We start from the raw sequence: 24,483 nt of genomic DNA, 5'->3' as shown, positions 1-24,483 counted from the left end.
TACAGTAACAATTTTATTCATGGAAAGCTTTCTGGGCTGCTCAAAGGATCACAAAAGCACCATGCAGCACACTCACCATGTGAGTTTTGTTCAGTGTTTTGTCGAAGAAATCATCAAAGTCGAATTGACATATTTGATAGGGTGTGTTTTATTAAAAAGCATGCCGTCACACTGGTAAATTGACAGTCACAGAACATATCTGAGCCACCTCAAGCTGACCCCAAGGTCAAGGCCATATCCCCTGATAACTCATCAACGCTTTGAGATAGGGGCCTGAAATCTGCACCTGCGCATTGGGACAGCATGGTCGACCACGGTGTCGAGTTTCAGACCCGTGCGCCCTTCGGGAGGGTCAGAGGTCAGCCGTTCTGTACTTAACGAGGCCTAGTAGTTCAGGCTTAAAAACACCTGTTTGGTTTGTGAATAACTCATCAGCGCTTTGAGGCAGGAGGCTGAAATCTGAGTATGTGTATCAGGACGCAGGGTCTGATCAGGGCCCCTATTTTCACCCCCGTACCCCCTTTGGAAAGGTCAGAGTTCACCCGTTCTGGACACCTTTTTGGGAATAAATTGACAATGCTTTGAGGTAGGAGGCTGAAATTTGACTATGTCGTACGCCGTGGAGCCTTCTGCTGGGATTTTTTGGTCCTGTCACAATCCCATCACTGTAGAGCTAGTTAGCTTTCTAGAAGGTCTACAGAGTTGGGACTTTGGGAGCCTGACCCAGACCTCCATTTAGAATAGCACAGTGAGTTTCATGCAGTTCGGTGCATTTTTGTGGCAGCAGCGAGGGCGCAGATTCGTGTAACGGCGTCCTTTCTCGGCCCCGCCCATCGAAAAGTACTGGGCCGACGTGGACCAGACCAACATCTATCCGCTCGTCTCATGCCCCTGAACAACATACTAAAATTTCAGACCCGTGCGACTTGTAGAAACACATGTCCTCCAAAACCTCCACGCAGGTCAGAGGGTATAAGACTGCATGATTCTGACAGGACCCCAATGCTCAGGAATCCAGACGGGGCAAAAAAAATTCTACTGGACTTGTGGGTTTTTTTTCACCGGTTCATTATTCAGGGCCCCTGGGGGATCCTCTGTTCCAAATCTGGGGCCCCTGGGGTCAAAGGCTGCTGCGCGGCGGCCAAAAAGACATGTTTTTTTAGTGAGTCCCCCAAATCTGACCCTCTTCTTTTCCGGTCACTATCTCCTGATAACTCATCAAAGCTTTGAGGCAGGGGGCTGAAATTTGAGTATGCGTATCAGGACGTGGGCCACAATCACTGTGCCGAGTTTCGTACCCGTGGCCCCTTGGGAAGGGTCAGAGGTCAGCCGTTCTGTACTCAATGAGGCCTACTACCTACCTTTTTGGGATTAACTTATCAATGCTTTAAGGCAGGGGTCTGAAATTTGAGTATAGATCAATATATATCAATAGACTTCCTAAACTGATATTTTACTACCCTACTTATACTGTGTACTTACACAGCCAAATATTTAATTGTCCTATTTTGATTCTATTATTTTTTTTCCGTGTGTGTGTGTATGTGTGTAATGAGAAGTAGACCACAATAGTGAGATATCGAGAGCTGTGAACACATTACGTGAGATATTATTGATCTATTGGATTCATAGATGTTTTATGTACTTAAGCCAGTTATAGAGTGAAACAGAGACTGACACTGACTGAAATGTGTATTCAATATTTTATTCTGAACTTTTATGATGAACTTTAACTTTATTTCTATTGTGAATTTCAACATGTTGAACTTTGAACTGGGAACTTGTGGTGCCAACTCTGCAACCTGTGGTGGGCTGTTTTACAGATAAGCTTGCGCAGGTTCCCATGTGTCATCCCACACTTTGCCACTGTCAGGAAAAGAAAACAACAATAACAACAACAACAACACACACACACAATATAGGTTAAAAGGATAAGTTAGGTTGTGACTTATAAGAATGTCTAGGTTGAAATATCTTCTATATTCATGTCATGCTTTATACAATTTCATTTTAATCCAAATTAGTCAAATCAAATCAAATACTACTACTAGGCCTCGTTAAGTACAGAACGGCTGACCTCTGACCCTTCCCAAGGGGCCACGGGTACGAAACTCGGCACCGTGGTCGACCATGCTGTCCCAATGCGCAGGTGCAGATTTCAGGCCCCTATCTCAAAGCGTTGATGAGTTATCAGGGGATATGGCCTTGACCTTGGGGTCAGCTTGAGGTGGCTCAGATATGTTCTGTGACTGTCAATTTACCAGTGTGACGGCATGCTTTTTAATAAAACACACCCTATCAAATATGTCAATTCGACTTTGATGATTTCTTCGACAAAACACTGAACAAAACTCACATGGTGAGTGTGCTGCATGGTGCTTTTGTGATCCTTTGAGCAGCCCAGAAAGCTTTCCATGAATAAAATTGTTACTGTATATGAATATATACACAGTACAGCTCCAGCGCAAACTGCACACAGGAAATTTCATTTTTCCTTCTCAAAAGGTCTGTTGATAACAAGCTCTGTCTAAAAACAGACATTATAAAAAGCACATTAAACAGAGAAGTGATTAACTTTTTATTTTATCAGTCATAATATCAATGGTGACACACACAGTGTTTGTGCTGAGAAACGTTGATGATATTATTAAAAGAAATCTTTAACAACACGAGAAAAACACTTCCGGGCAGAGGGTCCTCGGTTGTCCAATCAGATTGTAGCTCGCAAATCGTCAGTGGTCGAGCATTCTGGGTAGTGTAGGCCTTTCCGCTATCCAAAACATAGGAATAAAAGTTTATTTCTCAGGCTAGAAGGAGAAAAAAAAACATACTGAGGGCCACAACATGAAGCTATCTTATTGTTGAATTATCAGTGACACTTTGGCGTGTTTGTGCTGAGAAACGTTGATGATATCAATAAAAGAAATCCTTAACATAGTGAGAAAAACACTTCCGGGCAGAGGGTCCTCGGTTGTCCAATCAGATTGTAGCTTGCAGCGTCATGTATCGCTGTGGTCGGGTTATTATTGGAGTGAATGGACGGCTGGAGCTCTGCTCTGAGCGTCTCTTACCAGTGCAAACGGATTATACTGGAGTCAATGGACAACCCAGAGCGTTTCATACAGACGCGGAAGGGTACCTTTTACGTCGGTATCAGACGCCAAGGGGCGTGACAAAGCGTCGGTATTTTACGCGTTGGGAATGAGAACGGGTTGGAAGCACATGGGAGTAACACAGTTAAATCACTAGAAGTGCAAAAGGTACAAAAATTTAAGCCACAGTGTTATAAAAAATGGGATTATACTGGGGTTCAGATGTTTTAACTCATATAGAGAGTGTGTGTCCTGTTTTTTACATGTCTCGTCTACTTCCCTTATTTGTCCTGTGTTTACCGAGGCTGGCAGGGAGAGATAATTCTAAAAATAGTACAAGGACAAAAGAGACAGGTTAGGGAAGTATCATTTGGATATGAAACATAATACTCTACTGAGCAGAAAACCAAAAAAGAACGTTATGATATTAACTGTATCAGTGGGGAGGTGTCAGAGACAGCCCTTTTTTTTAAAAAGTATGAGAACTGTCAGAGCTCCTCGGGGAGCCTTTTCTCTGTAACCCCTTTTTGTGTGTTGCACTGTTAAATGCTCCTTCTTGTACAATAATAATAAATTCAACTTAAACTTTGATACTTTGAATCCAGTCTTCTTTATTCAAGGGTTTTTCTTTTTAAAAAATCCCATAACACACAGCATCTTACCAACTGTACAAGAACAGGATAATCTGGCCCAGGAGTGAAGGCTTGACCAGGCTTTTAAAGCAGGAGTGATTTAGAAATACAAGTCAGAAATAAATGTGATGATCCTGGTGAGTGGTGTAGTTGGACAACAAGGCCTTGAAACAAAGTGAGGACATTTCAGATTGTTACTGTCTGATAAATGTGACCATGTTAAGGTTAAGAAATGAATACTGACTGACAAGATGTCAACAGCTACTCGTGTCAAAATTATGCCAAACCTTCTCCCTACAACAACATCACACCACTTCCACCTTTGGTCCAGCCTCCTGACAGAAAATAGTTTTTATTTATGACAGCAACTTCCTGAGAAATGAGACCACACTATTAAAATTTTAATACTGCGGTATGGTAGCATTATTGCATGCACAGCTTTTGAAAGTAGAAAACCAATCATTTGCAATTCCGGACATCACAGTGCTAAACCAATAGTTTTTACCATCACCATAGATTGCATTATTACATTCTCTGTGTCTCGTCGTGGTATAGTTTTTTTTTTTTTTTTCTTCCATCATGCAAATGAACGCAGACTTTGCCAGTCAGCTCCCAGAGTGGGGATTAGATTCAGTTAAAGGAGCTATCTATGAGTGTGGTTGAAAAGTGATGGGGATACTTTAATTTGTTCTCTAACTTCCTGAATCTCTCTCTCTCTCTCTCTCTCTCTCTCTCTCTCTCTCTCTCTCTCTCTCTCTGTCCTTCTGTCAGTGTAAGCAGGTGTGCAGAATGGGTATGGATAGATTCATTAGAGGCTTCTGCAAACTTGGAGCTGGAATGCAGGGAGGTAATTTGAAAGATTTGTCACAGTTTTAGTGTCTCTTAGACACTACAGACTAAGAATGCTCTTAGTATTCTGGGTGTCTCCCTATAGGCTTCTCTTGACAGCAGTAGCCCCAGCACGCTGTGATAACGAATTACGGAATTACTTAATGGAATTGCTGTATAATTTCATTTTCAAGCCTTAACTTAACATGAGTGAGTGACCAGGTAGGTGTTAAGCATTGCTTGAATTACATCAGGACACATGATGTCCAAGTATCAATGTTGTACAAAGACAGTGATATTCGATAGTGTAGTGTCATTTACTCATACAAGGTGTGACCTTAACATTCATAATGCATCATGTAAAATTATACCACAAGGCAGGAAACCCAACACCCCTGTGGAAGAGACAGGGCTTTCCTTGTACTCCTGACATTGCATGATGGTCAACATTAAAAATAATGAATAAATAAAAAATCTGTGTAAAATTAGTTTTGTTTTGTTTTTTTTACATGTTTTACATTTTACATGTAAAATCAGAGGAAAAATACACACATGTATCCTATATTAAATTAAAAAATGCAACTGCCAGTGGGGAAACTCCAGCACTCAAATGCGTAGCGCCATCACTCACTCGGTATGTCATGGACAGACTTTTGTGTTTAAAGGGTTAGCCTGCTTTGCTGCTGTCCAGCCAAGAAGACGCTAATAAATGATAGTTGTACTGTAACCACAGTAATCGCTAGCTTATAAGGACTTGGCTTGGCTGGTTCAAGTTCAGCATCGACCACAGTATGGAGCATACACTGTTAGCCATATAGTTCACGCTTATATCTATAAGACTTAAGTGACAAGAGAATTTCTCTACTAAGGGATCAAAAAAGTAAATCTGCCTTTTCTTCTTCTTCTTAAAAATAATTTATTAAAAATAAATAATAATAAAGTACTGAACATTCTACTAAAATAAATAGTTTATACACTTAATTTCACAATATGTGAGGCAAAAAAAATTATTTGCGACAAAAATACAATTAAAGATCACTTGATACACTACACTACTAAAAATACTATATTACTGCACCAGCCTCATGAGTGATTCATGCATATGAATGATATACATGTTTAGAATAATTTATTTCATAACCGTTCACATGATGATGAAAAAATGTGTGGGGGGTGTGAGTTTTCGAGGAATAAATGTGAGAGTCAGAGGTCAGGATGCCCTAACAGGAACTGGTGGGGGGTTCAGTGTTTTGCCAAATGATGCTTCAGCAGAGTTGAAGCTTGCTGAGATGAAGGCTTACACCACCCAAGGACAGTTTCTCTAATCACTACACCACCCTGCTGATCCGAGTGAATACGTGCTGTGAAAACTGTTACTACCTGGGCATGGCAATCCTGTAAAGTGGTCGCTCAGTCTCTGGGCAGATTTAATGGACTGTAAACCAAAATTAAGACCAAATGGCGAGTTATAGGCTAAATTATGTGAGATTCATCCATTATAATGTGTTGAAAAGAAAGAAAAAAAAGAAAATCTGAACACAGAGAAGAGGACAGAAAGATCAGTAGTAACAAAACAAAGATAGTTGTTTGCAGATTAAATGCAGTTCACTTTCCTACACTGTGCAAGATATTCTTGCATGAGAGTTTATGATTAATGTACACAGTCTGCACCCAGTCTGCTTCCTGTGTCGTATATTACAAATGGGCTGTAGGACGATTGCAGATATATCTCTGAAGCATCATAAATGATGATGCTGCCACCAGGGAAAGTGTTTCCCTCTATATTCATAAGGCGTTGTTTGCTAGCTGCTGTGATTAAACAGGGCATTATTTGATAATGGAAATCTCAAATAGATGACCATTTTATGTAATGTTCCACAGTATATCACTAGAATAGCAGATATAGCGGGAGTTTGTGTCCACCTGCCGCAGTACAGTAAACAAAAGTCAAGTTAATGAATTTATCACTAAAAGCCTGCAAGATTTTAGTTGTATTGCATCGAACAGTGAAGGAGGCAGATTAGGAGCTTTGTGTTTCAGATCACTGTCAAAACATTTTTGGTTCCACAAAGTCACATTTATTGATGAGTTTTACCAGGTACATTTCTTAGGTGTTGTATGGAAAATAAAGGAAATGATACAGACTCTCTGGGTTAGCTTGTGAACTTTGTTTGACAGAACAGGATGAACGTTTCATCAAAAAGCCATTTTTCATTCTATAAGTGCACTGAGATAAAATATCTGAGGAGGTCAAGAGGCCAGAAAGAGGTGTGGATTATGGAAAATGGCTTCTTCAACATGAAAGCTCCTAGATTTATTTTCTCAACGCTCCAACAGTCTCAGTAAGGATTTTGATATTAAGCCCATCTTGTAAACCTCCCCTTCTTAAAATCCTACTCCTACAAATCTTATGTTATTCATTGAATTTCAGATGTTTTTATTTGTTGACATATTGTCCAAATTCGTGATGTCACTGGTTTTCTTGTGGGTTTGACATATCTGTAATTTTGGGGTTGGGGATTTTCCTCCCTTTACATTTAATCTCCTAGTATTTTATACATGTTATCTTCCTCTCTTTCATTCTATGCATTTTAAGAATTAGGTTTGTATCTTTTTTCTGATTTTATGACATCAGGAGGATGGAAACAATTTGGTGCCTCCATGTACTTTGCATTCATGTTGGGCGTTTGCCTGGTGTGTTAAAAGCTGTTCAAACTAATAAAGTTTGGGAAGTATAATCAATGTGCAGATGCTGTCTGTCTCGTTTCTTTAGTGAATCTACTTTTCTGCTCCTGGCCTAAATATAGAAACAGGTGTGCGCACAGATATCATTATACAACTACAAAGTGCGTGATCGTCATGCTCCAGCAGTTATATCTCTATATTTGTCTAAATTCTCCTTTTCTGAGCTCACGGTATTTAGTGTGACATGTGTGTGTTTTTACCAGCTCCCTTATCACTTTAGCTCCTGTGGGATGAAGGAGGCCAAAAACAGTCCTGTGATTTTCCACCACTTTGACTCCCCTGTGTAATACTGAGTGAGAATGGGAGCTGAAATGACACAGTTAAAAAGCTCAGTTTTAACTCCAGCAGATTTTAAGAAGACCAGTCAGAGAGAGAGAGAGAGAGAGAGAGAGAGAGAGAGAGAGAGAGAGTGGAATGGATAAGAGGCAGACTGGAGATTCAAATTCCTCCCCTCTTTCCCCGAAATAACAGACATTTGAATGGTGATGGGGCTTCTGGCCAGTTTGCTGACAAGCCATATAGTCTGCTCTTTAACTTAGTGTGAGGTTATCTAAAATAATAAGATAAAAATAATGGGAATGCCAGCAGTGAGATAGGTATGGCAGGTTGTAATGGTCTAGGATACCTGTTTCAGCATGGCTTTGGGCCACTGGCGCCTTGGAAGATGTGGTCAGTGGTTTTTCAACACTGATTTTGATTGATCATCTCTGGCTTGCAGTATAAGGATAGTGGTGAAAAATGCCATTTCAGCAGCTACTGCAAAATATCCTAGTGCAGTTTATGTCCGATTACAGAGCAGGCATATTAGAAGATATGGGCATATTATTGTATTGTATTGGAAAAGTAAAGCGGGTAACTCCTACATCCATCTGCAAACATTGAAATATTAAATTAACATTAAATATAAGATGTAACAAAAACACCACTTGTACTGTGTGGGTCATTGCTTTTAGAATTATGATGCAGCTCTGATACATTTAGATTTGTCCAGATTACAGCCATAAAAATCAAACTTGTTGGATAGTGACACTTTTGAGTGATGTGAGGCTCAGCAAAGAAGCAAGAGCTATGGAGTAGCCAGCTGCATGTAATTGTACAGTATCAGCCATAATGGACATTTTGGGGTGGTGTCGCTGTTAGATAAAAAAGGCCTGTATTACTATTCAATATAAAAATCAATATAACAAAAAAAAACTTTTAAACAGCAGTTACTGGACACAATAAAAGAAAAGACACTGAAAATGAATTAGGTCTTTTATTTCATTCATATACCAAAACTATGTGGATAAAGCTGAAACAAGTTGGAATGGCAATAACCTGAGAATGAGATTATTCATTTAAAAAAAATCATCATTTAACCTCCTGAGCAGGCCTACAGTATTATTGTCATTTATTTCTCCTCTTCTTCTTATCCCTGTCTTATATTAACATCTCTCTCATCTCTCATCTTGCACCAGGCACGCCTGTGACACACTCCGGCGGTGCGGATCATGGCTGTTCTAGACAATGCTTGTAATTCTACCTGAAGCACCGCAGCATATTTCTGAAACGGCTTCCCACTCTGCTCCACTGAGAATAAGCACAGAGCAGATCACGCTGGCAGGAAGTCAGACATAGATACAGCATAGAGAATCCGGTCATTTTCCAAATAAAACACGCTGTGCAGAGTCCTAATTGAATAATAAAAAAAAAAAGATCACTTAAAGACCACTTAAATCAAGGAAAAGACCAAATCTGAGGGCTTTAATTTTATTTTTTTTAAATCACTTTTTATTACCAGTGGTTGAACATAACTTGAAAAATGAGTCCTTCCAGGACTTTTTCAGTTGTCTATAACTGTAAATGGAGTCATATGTAAAGCACTCACAAATGATGAGGACTAAAAATCCAAAGAATAAACATGTTTACACACGAGTGCCTTCTTGCAGGGGCAGCCAACTAGCTACTTGTAATGGAGGTTAAGCTGGGTTAATTGGCCGGCTAGCTGTGGTTTGGCTGTAAGGTGTAGGTCCGGCATTGGTTGCTTTATGGTGTTGGCTGATGAGGTGATTTGCAAATGGCAAGCTAGTTAGTATCATGGAGCCAATGGTCCAGATAGAACAGAGGAATGTTACAGATGGTAAATGTTATTCTAAATGTGATTGTAATTTATTTCCCAGCATTCACTCTTGTTTACGTCTTGTTTGGCCAATGCCAAAGCTGTGGGAGTGAGAGTGCGAGCACAAGTGCAACAGGATGATGACTTAGTACGGGTTTTCTGAATGTGGTGCAAAAAGCTCTGCTCCAGAAACACTTGGGCATGAAGCCAGGTGGAGAACAGACCAAAACAGCATTGTGGAGGCGAAGTCATAGAGCCTTGTCCAAACTCTTCCATAACAAAAAGGTCTTAAAGTGACACCCAAAATCTTGATTTTTGACTTTAAAAGTAGAAGTTTGTAACTTCAGTCCATCTCAGATTCTTTATCTCACTGTCCAATTCCCCCTCCGTTTTGAAAACAAAATCAAAGCATCAATTATCCTCATACAGTACATCATGTTGCGATATCAAAGGCTTCATTCTTTCTGGTGAAAAGAGAGTGGAGATAGGAACGGGACAGCCCTCCCAGTAGATAAAATAATAATGCTAAATGTTTGCATCTTTTTAATTAAAATGATAAATCGTGGAACCCGGTTTTATCAGGAAGAAGCGTGCAGATGCAAAATAATGTGACAACAAAAAAAGTGATTATGCGTTTGTGTTATCGCGAGCCATGTTCACTGCACACAGTAATTGTATTTTATGATTTTGTGCCCACTGCACAGTCACAATTCCCCTTTCCAATGATGGCTTATGTTTCCTAGTAGTGCTTCGAAACACCCCACCAAGAACATTTTGGATTAGAGCAATATTGTGGCTGAGACAAACCCATAGCACATCGGGCGTACACTCGATCACACAGCTACACACTCTCATTCACTCACTCACTCACTCTCTGCCAGACATGGGTGTCAGCCAAACAGTGCTATTTGCTGGAGCAGGACTGGCACTTCTCCAGACCATGGGGGTAGCAGGCTTGGCAACGCAGATCGCTGATGGACTCATTGAAGCGGTTCGCCAGCATGGACAGCTTGCTACCGTGACACAGAGAGCAGGGAGCGCAGCCTGAACCGCCACAATGCTGGCAGCTGTCAACCTCCTGGAGACAAAAGAAACACATTAGAGAAAAGAGGAGGTGAATGGGAGTAATTGTAAGGTTAGGTAAAGGGTAGAAGGAGGAGGAAAAGATACGAATAGGTAAGAAAGACAAGGAACATAAAGATTAAACAGAAATTGGGCAGGAAAGGGGTCTGCTATATCGTAAAGCAACAAAAACAGCAGCATATATCTGTATTTAAAGGTATCAAATGCATCAATGCTCTATAATATACCATGTTAAACATATTACTATTTTTTACTCTGCAACTGTCTCTAAACTGATTAACCTGCAACACCTAGTCCAGTTCAACAGCAAACATGAACACAGCTGCTATCTACTTTAACTGGCCCGCCTGCTGGCAAACACTAAACAGCCTTAACGACATATAGGATTTTTCCTGTAATATCTATAATTAAATGTAGTTGATAAGTAACTGTGTTGTAGGATAATCTACAGCCAGACGGTCATTTTTACAGCCAGCTGGTCATTACTGCTAAATTTACAATAACAAGCAGCTGCCTCTAGATTATCGACGAGACGAGGGGTGGATAATAACAGAAGCAGTGCAATGAGGTTAAATCCTTATAAACTACTGCATGTTGTAAATCAGTATAAAATAGTTGTCAGTGAAAACGGCACAGCTGTGGATTCATCGAAAAATGTGATTCATCTCGAAATCTTTAGGATTTCCTTCATGAGGCCTAGGGTGAAGTAAAAGACAAAGATGAACAATATAAACGTAAACATTATATCTTTGAGGTCACCCACATGTTTCTCTGCTGCCTCCCAGGTAATATCCAAATGGGCAAAGATATGAATCATCAGTGGACTGGATAGGTTGAATGAAGCCTGGGTGGTCAAACAAGCCACCTGTAACAGCACCAACCTAAAGCAGCAAACTGCTAATTATGCATAACTTTAAGCGTTAATAGAAATTATACAGGTGCGTTCAAAATTTACCCTCAGTACAGTTGTTGAAGACAAATGTCCCAAACTGTTTTTTGTACCAGGCTGTAGACATGTTTATTTCTGCTGTGAACGTTGGACATTGTAATATGGGGGCTTATACAGATGTTCTGTAGCCAGCCTCAAGTAGCCGTTTGAGGAACTGCATTTTCTGGCACTTCCACACTGGCTTCACAGCCACAGAGGTTGTCGCTTGACCAAGTACTCTAAATCTAAAAATTGTGGCATTTTTAGTTTTATTTAACAATTTCTTTCTCAAAAAGTAAAATGAAAATAAAACGTGAGTGACAGTGACAAAGATTATATTGAAGTTGTTGAATCATACAGATTACAATTGGAATCAGGACCACTAATGCAATAATAAGCGACTCAACAGACTTCAATCAAACATTCATGTCTGCACCACAGCAAGTGTTCAACTTCTCGTTCACTAGAATTAAAAAAAAAAAAAAACATAGTTGTGTTTCGGTATTTTCAATGAGTTTCTAGCTGCATCGCTGCATCTGCAGTGAAGGTGTATTTTCCAAGAGCAAGCAGCCACTAAAGTCAACCCGCCTGTTTGCAAGGCAAAGCTGCACACACGCATTTGCTATTAATGAAAGCTGATGCTTCGACTTGGTGCATCGAAACCTACATTAGTTTAAGCTGCATCTGGGGTCAGTGATACATTCAGTCGCTATATTGTGCTGATCAGCCATTGTAGCGATAATGTGTGCACAACAGAGTAAAAATCTAATCATGTGTTAGAAATTAAGACAGTGAAAAATTAACTACCTTGGAGTTTGGACAACAAAGGCAAAGATGGTGAAGAAAAAAAAGTAACAAAGAGGAGTGAGATTGCCAAATAATGGAAAAAAAAAAGAGCTGAGAATGAACTTTTTTTTATTTATTTACGGAGGCAGAGAAAATAACGAGTGAGGTGAGAAAAGAATGGGGGGAGTGAGGGGAAGAGAACAGTAATCAGCCAAGGAGGTGAGAGGGAGGGGATAATAGCGAGCTGGGTATCCTTGCAGGCTGGCGAGTGGCAGGCAAATGCTGCAAGGGCAGAGCAAAACTGTGGACTCATCAGTATCTGTTCACAGTTGACAGATAATACTAGGACAATGGGTTGCTAGATGTTAGGCTGCAGTGGGAGGGGGCAACAGGAAAAAAAGAAGAGAAGGGGCACAAGTAAGGTGGCAGTTAAAGACAGAGAGGTTGTGGGACAAGAATAAACACCCCTCTGTGAACAGTTACAAATTACAACAATGGCTGCAGAGGCAATCCTGCAGTTATTCTCTTCAGAGCAGAAAGATAAAGTGGAGAAAGACTGGCTGAGGGCGTATGCAGAGAAAGAGAGAAAGAGGATACTGTGAGATTGAGAATACCATGAAACAGAAACGGGGTGATAAAAACTCTACCACTCCACTGAGAATAATTTGGCCAAGGATCATTACCTTGGTCTCAGTGTCACTGATCTGCTTCTCCTCCTTCTCTTTCTCCTTCTCTTTCTCCTTCTCCTTCTCCTTCTTCTTCTCCTTCTCCTTCCTCTTCTCCTTCTCCTTCTCCTCCCCGTCCTGTGTACGATGAGCTTTAGCCCTCCTCCTGCTTCCCCTCTCCTTCGCCTTTGGGTGTCCCTCCATGTCCACAAGAGGCACTGCATGATGCTGCAACACTTCAGGTTTCCTCGGTGGTGCTCTGATGATACGCAGATTGCTGGTATAGATGATGATTTTGCCAAAGTCCAACACTGAGGACTGAAAGAACCATTGAGTATTTTAGTTATTTACATATCTACTTGTGTCAGATCTTGTCTGCATTTCCAAGATTTCTTTCCTGCCACTCTGAAAGACCAAGCCCATGTTTAGCTGTGGGCTTTATGTGTGGGTGAGAAGAGGTTTTCTAGATGAATGCAGTGTAAGAGTCACACCCCTTGAGCAAAACACAACAGTAGCTGTGTTCTGGTCTATTGAGGAAGCTGGTGATGAAACTGTAAACTGCAGTAATTCCTCTTTAAATATCTAGAAGACAATATATTTTATACTAGAAAAATGTAGGATCTCTTATGTTATTATATATTTATTGCATCTAATCTAAATTTGATTGTCCATGGGATGTGATGACCATAGCCTTGTGGTAGTATTAACAACATTCTCAATCTTACTTAACATAGAAGCACAGCAGTCTCCTGCATAATGAGCCTTTAGGCTTATTTAATGGTGTCAGTCATTTTGGCATGGTGAGTGGCTAAAAATACTGCATGGGCCTCGGCTGTCGTTGCCATGGAGAAGAAGCCAGTCTCAGATTGTAGCGCTAGCAAATTCAGAAGCATCATTATGCAACATAATTCTAAGCTCTGTAAATGGTTGCTGTTTTACCAAAATACACCATGGGAATCATAGTTATATGACTCCTGTGTAGAATTTAGTGGCATCTAGAGGTGACATTCCAGATTGCTAACCAAGTGAATACTCCTTGTCTTACCCTTCCCTTACAATCATGTACAGTGGCCACGAAACTAATGTAAAAGCAAAATGACCCTATCTAGAACAAGTGTTTGGTTTGTCTGTTCTGAGCTACTATAGAGACATGGTGATTCTGTAGAAGAGGAATATAACACACTAATAAAAGGATGCATAAATATTCTAAATAAATGAATACAACATTTAATATTGTGCCAATCGATCCCCATAAATCTAACACATTTGACTTCTACCTTGAAGTTTTTATGTTCACAGGCTTGTACCAACTTTTTATTGAAGAACCAGATATTTTTTAACACAGTTTACACTGATGACTTCACTGGGAGAGAGTATTCTAGCTGTAGGTCATGACAATGGGGAAAGTGAATAATAAAAATGAACTTTTATGGTAAAAATGAATGAGCTTATTTTAGCCAGACGAGCCTGAAACAGCTCCTCCCATTTCAGTATCATATCTGCATTGTTGAATGTTAAAGAGCCTTTTTTTTCTCTATTGACTGTCTGTAATATATTATTAAACAGAAAGAGAAAGCATTTTAGTCCTATGAGGAACTCATTAGATCTTGTACAGTATGCGGCGCTCCGCTAGGACCACCGTGCCATCCTTTCTGTGAAACCCTAAAAGGATAAACTAAATCCAGATTGCTGCTTTCCACTGATAAATGTGATAAATACTGGCCTTGGTCACCAGGGCCAAGCGTGCCTTTGTTTAGAGGATAAAAGAATGAAACTGACACTAAGCCAGCAGGCGATGTAGTTGACCTCCCTCTCAGCCTGCTGCACTAATGAAGCTACTGCCACAGCGGCTCAGTAACAGTGGCTTTTTCCTGTCAGATGAACAATTTTGTTGCTGTTATTGTTCCACTTCAATTGTTGTACAATTTCCACTGAGCAGCATGTAGTTGATGCTTTAATTACCCAAGGAATCTTCCCATTTTCTATTTTAAGTCCTGATTGCTTGTTCTGTTCTAAAGATGTATGAATGAATTAATAAATTACTTTGCGCTGGCTGGTAATTGTGTATGTGTTTATTTTAGTGAGCCTGTTTGTTTTTTAGCATATGTACACTAGTTATGCTCTGTGGGGTATGAAAACGACATACCCACTCTAACAAAGAGCTGTGATACTTTCTTATTATAATTCCTTTTATGTAAGTACATACAAAGAGATTTTGCACAGTGATCATGCTCCAAAATTAGTCATTTGCCATTCAAAGGGTGTCAGGAACACAAAACCACAATGTCCTGGTGTTAACAGAGCTTTACTGTAGGTGTTAAATTATATAATTCTAGACATCACATCCATAAAGTACATATGTTAAACTAACAATGTTTCTAGTGTTATACCAATTTCTTGCAGTAGAGGAAGGAATCTGAGACTGTTACTGTGCTCAACACACTGGTTGGGAAAACATCTATTCACGAGAGCATTTATAGCTATAAATATCTATTCATGAGAGTCCATGTTTCTACAGTAGCTTAGAACAGACAAACCAAGCTTCTAGATAGGCCCTCCTGGGTTTTTCATGAGATTTGTGGCCACTGTTGGTTCTACTTGGAAGAGGATGGTGAAGCAAGGAGTATTCAGTTGGTTACCAATCTGCAATGTCACCACTAGATGCCACTAAATCCTACACGCAAGTCCTTTAACTATGATTCCCAAGGTGCATTTTTGCAGGGAGCAACCATTCACAGAGCTTAGAATTATGTTATGCAACAATGATTTTAAATTTGCTAGCACTATAATCTGTGACTGGTTTCTTCTCCAGGGCAACAATGGCCAAGGCCCATGCAGTATTTTTCCTTTCCCTGTCTTCAGACTGACTACAGTCCTTTTTGGGTGAATCAAGCAGTTCAGGACAGTAAAAGAAGAGATCTGTGGCTTTCAGGCCATCTGTACTGTGACAAACACTTCATCACAGTTAATGATGTAACTGAGTAAGTGTGTGTGTGTGTGTGTGCTGATTGTGCCTGCAGATCGAAGAGAATCAGAAAAAAAAGTCTTAGTGATGGTGTAGCTAAAGTTTTTTTTTACTGTGAAAAAACACAGCCCCACCACAAACACCTGCTTTTAGAATAAAGTTTGGTTTTACAATACATCCACTTGAAAGACATCCAGGAGCAGAGGATATTTTAACTTTAATAATTACACATAAGCTTAGTGGACCTACCTTCTGATAAAAAGCCTTGTAAACAGCACAAAGTAACATTAGAAGTGGGGCGAAAACCTAATTATTTCCTTCTTCTCTTGGCTCGTAGAAAAAGGTGGCTTAATAAACAAAATAAAAAAAAATGACTATCAGCGTTGCAATTAGTTTACAGTAATGTCACATTGGACACACTACCAAAACAGCAAGATAAAGTGTCTTAACGACAGAAAAAGTGACGGCTGTCAGGAAAATGTGACTCAACAAAGTAGTTGTATGTCAGGTTCATCTGCTTTTATGAAAGGACACTCATCAACCTCTATTTCTGCACAGTGGTGCAGTGGTTAGCACTATCACCTCCGGCGCTTTGCGTGGGTTTTCTCCGGGTACTCCGGCTTCCTCTGACTTTAAATTGCCCCTAGGTATGAATGTGAGTGTGAACGTATCAGCCATGGATTGATGGATGGATGGATATTAATTTTATGCTATTTAGTTGGAAAGACCTCAGAATTTGCATCGACCACAAGTCAAAGTAGATGGGCTGATTTCACCAAAATATGCAGGGGCATCACACAAGTGCTAAATACCCAAGTGGGCTCATTTGATCTATTTATTGTGCACACACGGGACTGACAGGCGAGGCCATTGATGTTTTCTTATTCTTTCACCATAATACTGACTCTTCCTCTCAGGTTGCACTCCCAGTAAAACAATTATTGAGATGTAATGTTTTTGTTCTGTTACCAAACTGTTGTTTTTAAGATCACGTTTAATTAACATTCAGCAAAATCATATTATTTTTCATTCCAGTTCATTTAAGCTGCACTAGAGAATGAATTAAAACAATTAAGGCAGGTTTAAGTACTTGACATTCAGATGGAAGAAAGTGACACCGCTAGTGGGAAATCTAATCAGAGTTGATCTTGATTAATATAATATTTATATATTTAGATAAAAGTTTAGCTCATTCAAAGGCAGCTTTGCTTACTGTGGCATCTCCGTCTGCTTGCTCGGTCTGGCCTGCAGCAGGCTTGTAGCTTCCCATTCCTCGGTACACATTTATTCTCTGGGCAATGAGCCCTGTTGGAGGATAGACACCTGGGTGCAGAATAAAACATGTTGTCAGGATAGTGAGAACTTGTACCAGAGATTTGAGACTCAAGTCCTAGTTTCAGCCAAACTGCACGTATTTCCATGTGCATAATCTCCACGGCGAACCAGGGGTCACATCCACTTTAATGAAACCAAAGAAGGAAATTTGACTCCAGAAAAAACTGTCATGATCGATGAATGTTCCAGCTGTTAGTTTTTTGATTGAATTACCCTTGGTTCGGTGAAGGCAGCATCCATTATACGAAGCATAACAATATTGTTGGCAGCATGTTACGTGATGTATTGAAGTTCATCATTTCTGAGTTTTTAGAAGCTGTCTTGCAGCCAACCTCCATGACTAGCTGTTGGCCTTTAGTCTCTGTTTGGGTTACTAAAAAATTAATATCTATCTATCGTGGTTTATAAACGTGAAGCTGGTTATCACCTGTTAACACTGAGGTTTTCAGCATGTTAAATGCTAATTTATAAGCCACGTGATCAGAATCATGAATAAAGTAATGAGTTGACATAAAACATTCAGGTAGTACCCCGCAGGAACAATCAGACAACAGATCAGTGATGTTCAACAAAGCGCAATGTAAACAACATAACTCAACTTTAGGAAAGCTAGAAGTATTTAACAGATATTAAAAGTAAGGCTCAAAATGAGTGGATAGATAAGAGTGAGTGCTTTTTGCTTTTTTTTTTTTTTGTTAGATTACATTAGATTAACAAACTGTTTGGGAATGAGAGATCTCTATATCTAAATATTCTTCTCCAACAGGCCATACAAGAAAAACTAAAGCAAATCATTAATGATAAGAAAAAAATCTTTTCACTTTAACTACACAATTCTAACAGTCTTTTGAATTTTCACTGTAGTAGAAATGTGAAAAAAATAAATTAGATTTTAACAAGCAGACTAAAACGGCTCAGTACTTTAGCATTTCTTCTTAGAAATCAGTAATTCTTCCAAGGTCACAGTTTGATTGACCTCCTCTGGTACATGCTGTTGTTATTTCTTTAATAACATCTTCACTTCGCTTGATTGGCTAGATTGTTATCTGTTGATTGCTAACAACTGAGTTTAATTCATAAAAAAATGACCGACGAAAAAACATAGCATGTAGAAACGTGACATACGTTTCGCTGTGTGTGTGTGTGTGTGTGTGTGTGTGTGTGTGTGTAGACACAAAGATTAGTGCAGCAAAGTCTCAAGCATACACAGCCATTATTATATTATTATATAATATTATAGATTATATTACTAAACCATTCCACCATATACAGTATATAAATCATGTTGTTGGCTCTATGGTTACCAGCTTACACAGCACCCACACAAACAAACCTCAGTGCAGTATAAAGACACAGTGGTACACAATAATAAAAACCCACCCTGTTGGTCCCCCTGAGTGTCCTCAAACCCACAGAGCTGCTCCACCTCCAGGTGGCTGGGAGGGATCTTGCGGTGAACAAAACTGTGAGGGTATTTCTCTTCTGGACTGTCCAGCTCCTGGCCGTCTTCATACACATGCTTCAGCACCCGGCCGCTGTAGGACGACGCCAGCTTGAACCTCACCTGCAGTTTTGAGTTGAAGGTGACACTTTTTTTTTTTTTGAACTCCACTCCACTAACAGTTTGATGCACTTGCGCGTTAGCTACTGTATATTGACTAATTTGCACAGCTTGCTTGCATAGAAAAGACGAATGATGATAATGAAGAAAAATGCTGTTTGATCAGATCAGTGCGCACGCTGTACAAACATTTGCAGCATTTCAACACACAAGCTAACATCCTGTTCCATTCCCTCGCTCAGTTTGCACTTAAACAACATCAGATGTAGTTTAAAGCTGAGATCTTTAAACACTCCAGCTCCGGCTACAGCATAAAGCAATATGCCACTGATGTTAAAGCATAAAATATCATTTAAACAGAGACTCTGCAATGACCTCAATACGTTTTTTTACTCAACACTAAAAACTAAAAGCACTTTGAAACCCATGAAATTGAAAGTGATCATGTCAATAACTCACCTTTCTGGGCTTGTTGCCTTCATAGCGTTGATTCAGTTTTGTCTGGAGTTCCTCCATGGTGGCTGACAAAGGAAGGGATGCTAAGAGGGCGTCAGTCCATCCAAGAAGCTCCTTACCTGGGGCGAAATGTCATTAGCTAGACACCCGATGGTGCCCGGTGTGATGGAGGAATACACGGATGGATTGGATGAAAAGAATGGGCTGATATACGGCTTGATGGAGGCAAAGGGTGGATGAGAGCCTGAATGAAGAGCTGTTTGTTGAGAAGTGGGTGGATGACTAGATAAAGATAGAGATAAAGCTCTCTCGGTGTGTGTCCAGCCTCCTGAGTTTGACTGCACCTGCTGTTTTAAGGGACCACCTTTCTAGCTCCCTGTGCTAAATTATTCACAGCTAGATCGTGTGTACAAAAGCGTGGTTGAGAAACCAGAAGCTCCGTCATCAAATAATTATGATCACCAGAATAGAGGGTTGTTGGAGCTTGTGTGGAGGAAGACTGTGTGTTTGTATGTGCCAGAAAGAGAAAGAGAGAGTGAGGCTGTGTGTGTGTGTGTGTGTGTGTGTGTGTGTGTGTGTGTGTGGGAGTTGTTTGATAGTTGTAGGACTGCCTGTCATTGGACTGGAGCCGAGTGCATCAGTGTTGGAAAGTAAACATGACATTTGATGTCTTTTGCTGTCACACTGAAAACCTTTACCTTTATGGAATATATCGAGGATTAGTAAGCTTTCACACTGAAATAACGCCTCCCTTTTAGTGTGTTTCTTTGTAACGCTTATACATACGTGTGTTTCTGTGTGTACTGCGTGTGTCTGTGCAAGTCGAGTTCTTAGTTTAGCACTGAACCTTCATTCTTACATTCACGACTCAGTGGAGTCTGACTTTTTTTGAAAGTCTAATCTAAAGAGTACCTGTCATAGTATTTCAGGTATGTAAAATATTTTTTTTTAAATGAGTTTTTGACACACCTGAGAATGAGAGAGAATTTTCTCCAGCAGACCCTCAGGGACCTCATCTAGAACTGTCGATTCGAGGACAAATCAAACAGACTTTTATCACAAATTCGAGGTTCTTTAAATAACACAGACAAAACCATGAGAAAGCAACTTCAGTACAGACATTAAACTGAGGTGAACTATAACGTTATAAAAAGTTATCCGTGAGTCACAACTTCTTGTGGATCTCGCCAAGTCAAATTCAGCAAGGCTGATATTTGCATCATTTCCTCTCACAGCTCAAAGAGAATAATAAAAGGATAACATGAAAACTATGTTAGTTACAGTGGACAGAATTCAAAGAAAAGACACTAATTATTTTGCAGAGTCAAAAAATTATTGAATTTACTAAAAATTAGTTAAATTTAAGGACACACCATTAAACTTTTTTTTTTCTCCATCCTAATCCTAAAGTGTAATTACTTGAACTGATGAGTCACACAATAAGTGTTTTGACTAAATCACCATGTGCTAAGTGTTTCCCTGTCTGATGTAATGGCTTTAATTATTTGCTAAATTACGTATCCTCATTCTGTGTTTAACTTGCAATTATGTACTCCTTAGTGTGACTAATAGGGAGGATTATCACACATTAGGCACAGTGTAAAGACACATGGTGTGGTGGATAGGTTCACATTTTTTTTTAGTATGGCTTCAAACTATCTGCATGTCATTTTTATTTAAACTGAAAGCAGTTTTGGTCCTCTTGTCCAAAATGAACACCCACAGAGTGCCAAATGCAGGTATGAGGTCTGGTGGGAAAATAATCCGAGGCCACTGGCCAGGTGTCTGGTAAATCATTTGGAATCACAGGCCAGATTTACACCGCTGTGTTGTTGTTTTATTTATTTTTATGTGTACTGGCAGTTTAGTATTAGTATTCCACACAATGTCTATGTTTTTGGCACACACACACACACTCACACAAACACGCAGACACCAGAAAGTTTCTTTGAGCTGCTGGCTCAGGTATAACACAGACACCACACAGAAACTTTTACAAAAGGCCATGAGTGTGCTTCTCGTGCCTGTCAAAGCTTCAGCGGGCTCTCTGTTTCCAGAGCAGACATAGAGAGGATGACAGTAGCTGCTTATGGCTGGCTGGCTCTGACTACCAGCTCTATGTGGCTGATCCTGATACACTGAACGCTGGTCAGTCTGTCACAAAGTCTGCAAGGCGCTCTGGTCGGTGTCTCCTTTCCTTCCACATCACACACTATGTAACCATAATATCACTCTCCTTAAGTGGTTGTCCTGTGCAGTTGCTTCTGCATCTTTTCATCAGGGATGGAGGGCATTTGGATGTATCACCCTTGAAAGTGATGCTGAGTTATCACAGTTTTGTGAAGGATTCTTTTGAAGGATTCGGTAGCATCTAGCAGTGTAGTTGCTGACTGCAAGTTTGTCCATTTAGGGCTACTGTAGATACATGGCTGTTTAACATGGCACATTCTGAGCCATGGCATCTGTAGACATATTCTGTGAATAGCTTGATACAAAATATACAAAATAAAATGAGTTTGCATGCTTATCTACCATTGGCTGATGAGCTAAAACAGGAACTTTGGACACTGAATGTGTGAAGTGACAGAGGCCACAGTCCCCATTCTGTCCAAAAAAATATCTCCAAAGTTCAGCTGAAGCTAATATGAGGCTTCAAAAGTGAGAGTTAGATCATCCAAAGTTGGAATCTTTTTATAACTATCCCTCCTCCACTGCAGCCTAAAAAGAAACACAGAAACAGAAACTGCCTTTTATTCCACAAAGCTCTCGCCAGCGACTAAATGTCAGTCCCATATTTACTCTATTCTGGAGTCTTCTTGATCGCTCACGCTCTCTTTTACTTGAATTTGCTTTCTCTGTCTATGTCCTCTTTGGTCTTTTCATCTCTGTCACCACTATATGTCCATAAAGGCTGCTGAGCCTTACAGGTAATAGGCAATTGGTTACAATGCCTGCCTGCCCAGCTGTGGTACTGGAGTAACACTGGCTCCACTCCCCATTAGCATTCCCTGACGCTCCAGGGCTGAAAACATCCTCTTCCTGGTGGTCTGAAATGCTGGTACACCACTCCTGAGATGCTTTGAGCTCACAGTCCAGGGAGTCTATACAACAACCTGAGCTAACATTAGCTAACAGCAGCTACAGTTCACAGCAGTTTATATTACTGTTCATCAGGAAACTCAGTGAGTTGATGCAGAGCAGCTGGAGGACATCAGAGGTAAAAACCAGAAAACATTTTCTGCATAAAATATGATCCAGTTGACTTTTTGTCATATGGGGCGCAGAGTGGGAATGATAAAGACACCTGATTATAAGTCAGTGTATCATCAGAATGATTTCAAATCATTTTTCAAATCAAATTTTATGGCAGAAAAGTTGGACAATGGGACTTTTTTTAAAAAGCCAAATGATAGGGATGTTTCGCGTTCATATTTTAGGTGAATCATAAAGTGTTTTTTAAGACTAAACCTAAGATAACAAATATGACAATTATCTTCCCTAAGCATCCCAGTAGGCCATGACAGTGTGACAATACTAAGACCCTGAGACTGAAGCAGTTGAATGGAATTCAGCCATGATTAATATTATTCACACCAGTATCCCACTGTGACATGTCAAAATGTCTTCTCTGCCTATATAGGCAGCATCCAATGCTGTTCTTTTTTCCTTCCAGTTAATAAAGCACTATATGCAAATGAACTTCTGTCAATGGATTCAACAAAAGATCTGTCTTTAAATACTGTTACTGTGCAGCTCTCTGATTTGAAAGTGTACTATACCGTGTGTGAAGTAGGACAATGCTGAAGAATGTCATTTCATTTTTAATTCCAAGGAAAGCAGTTGAAGTCTAATCACATGCCTTCGGTAAGAGTTGCTTTGATGCTCTCATCATCTAAAACTCACTCACATGTCTTATTTTTGCTCTCCAGATTGGACTGTCTGACTCATATTAAGGCTAACAGGGTATAATTCATGCTGTCAGCATGCTTTCCAGCATCTTTTTATCACCAGTTCAGGGACTAATTTAAGATTTCAATCATCCATGAGTGCAAGTTTTATCAAGTTTTACATCACTTTCTCCTGACTTAATGAGGTCACCTCCTGGCCTCACGTGTTAAACCTGTATGTTATTTGGTGTGCGTCTGGTTGTGCTTGTGATGCATGTAATTTCCAATCCATTAATGCATACATACAGGATTTGAATGATTTCATTTATAGAGTTAGTTATTATCCATACTTTGAAAGTGCTGATAGCAGTGGCAACTTGCAGCTTCAAAAAGCCATCTCACAGAAGAAACACTCATCTAACAAATGGATACCATTAACCCCATGCATGTCGAGATCAGTCTTACAATTATCCTTACAGATGACTGTTATTAAGCTGAGAGTAAATGGATAGTGTAAGAGAGAGAGAGGGGGAGAGAGAGAGAGTATGTGTGTGTACTGTGAGACCATCTCTTGTCTCCTCCCTGACCAAAACTCTGCTTAATCAGATTGCGGAACAAGCAAGTATGGTCACTCGAGCGAGAAATTGTTTTGGGTGCATCGCTGTGAAGGAATCATTTAATGTGTCAGGATTCTTGCTGCTCTCTGTTTAAATGATTGCCATTGTAAATCGTCTCTCTGTGTCTCCACATTAACAGTTCATGTATATTCTATTATCTCCATCATCCTCCCTAAATACTAAACACAATATGAGCTTCATTGCTCAGGTACAGTATGCACTCTCTGATTGCTATAGATCTTCATTTAAAACATTTTCAGCATTCTGATGGTACAGATAGAAACTGAGAAATAATAGTTCTGGTTTGGAGTGTGCAAGGCAAGCCTCATTGAACCACAACCTCTATTGCCCAGATGGCATGATGCGACATTTACATGCTAACTGTTGTGGATGTGTAAATTATAACTCAGTCTCTATCTTTAAGCTGTATCCACGAACCAGGTACAAGAATGATGACTGCAGGCAGCTCCTCTCTAAATCTTTTTAATCTACTGGTTGTCTAACCTCGTGTACAACACAGTTATTCTCCCAATTGTTTATGCCTCAAAACCTCTGCAGCTACTGAACCACATCCTACCTTAACCTGGCATCAATAGATGTTCATTATATGTGTCATGTTGTGTTTATATCGGCGCATGTGTGTGTGTGTGTGTGTTAAGTTTTATTATTTACCCCCAAGGGTCCAACAGTACCATAAGCAGGTGTGTGCATTAGACTTGGCAGGTCTCACACTGTGAGGGCCTTGGGGTAGCATATATCTTTGCCACCCATTCCTGTAATGGATTCAGTGCACTGTTGTACCTCT

The 24,483-nt window shown here is 40.0% G+C and overlaps 1 protein-coding gene across 1 annotated transcript; it reads right to left on the bottom strand.

Annotated features, from left to right (window-relative positions):
• Positions 1-8,555: 8,555 nt before the first annotated feature.
• grxcr2 (glutaredoxin and cysteine rich domain containing 2) lies at positions 8,556-19,729 on the bottom strand. The gene is made up of 5 exons (XM_019259644.2): positions 19,178-19,729; positions 18,538-18,721; positions 17,036-17,145; positions 12,876-13,175; positions 8,556-10,473 (listed from the first exon to the last, which is right to left on the bottom strand). Exons 1-5 carry the CDS (start codon positions 19,232-19,234, stop codon positions 10,300-10,302), a joined length of 825 nt encoding a protein of 274 aa, XP_019115189.1. The 5' UTR covers positions 19,235-19,729; the 3' UTR covers positions 8,556-10,299.
• Positions 19,730-24,483: the final 4,754 nt, after the last annotated feature.

Source organism: Larimichthys crocea, chromosome XXII (assembly GCF_000972845.2).
Source record: "Larimichthys crocea isolate SSNF chromosome XXII, L_crocea_2.0, whole genome shotgun sequence".
NCBI lineage: Eukaryota > Metazoa > Chordata > Actinopteri > Sciaenidae > Larimichthys > Larimichthys crocea.
This window is presented reverse-complemented; position numbering and strand designations above follow the sequence as displayed.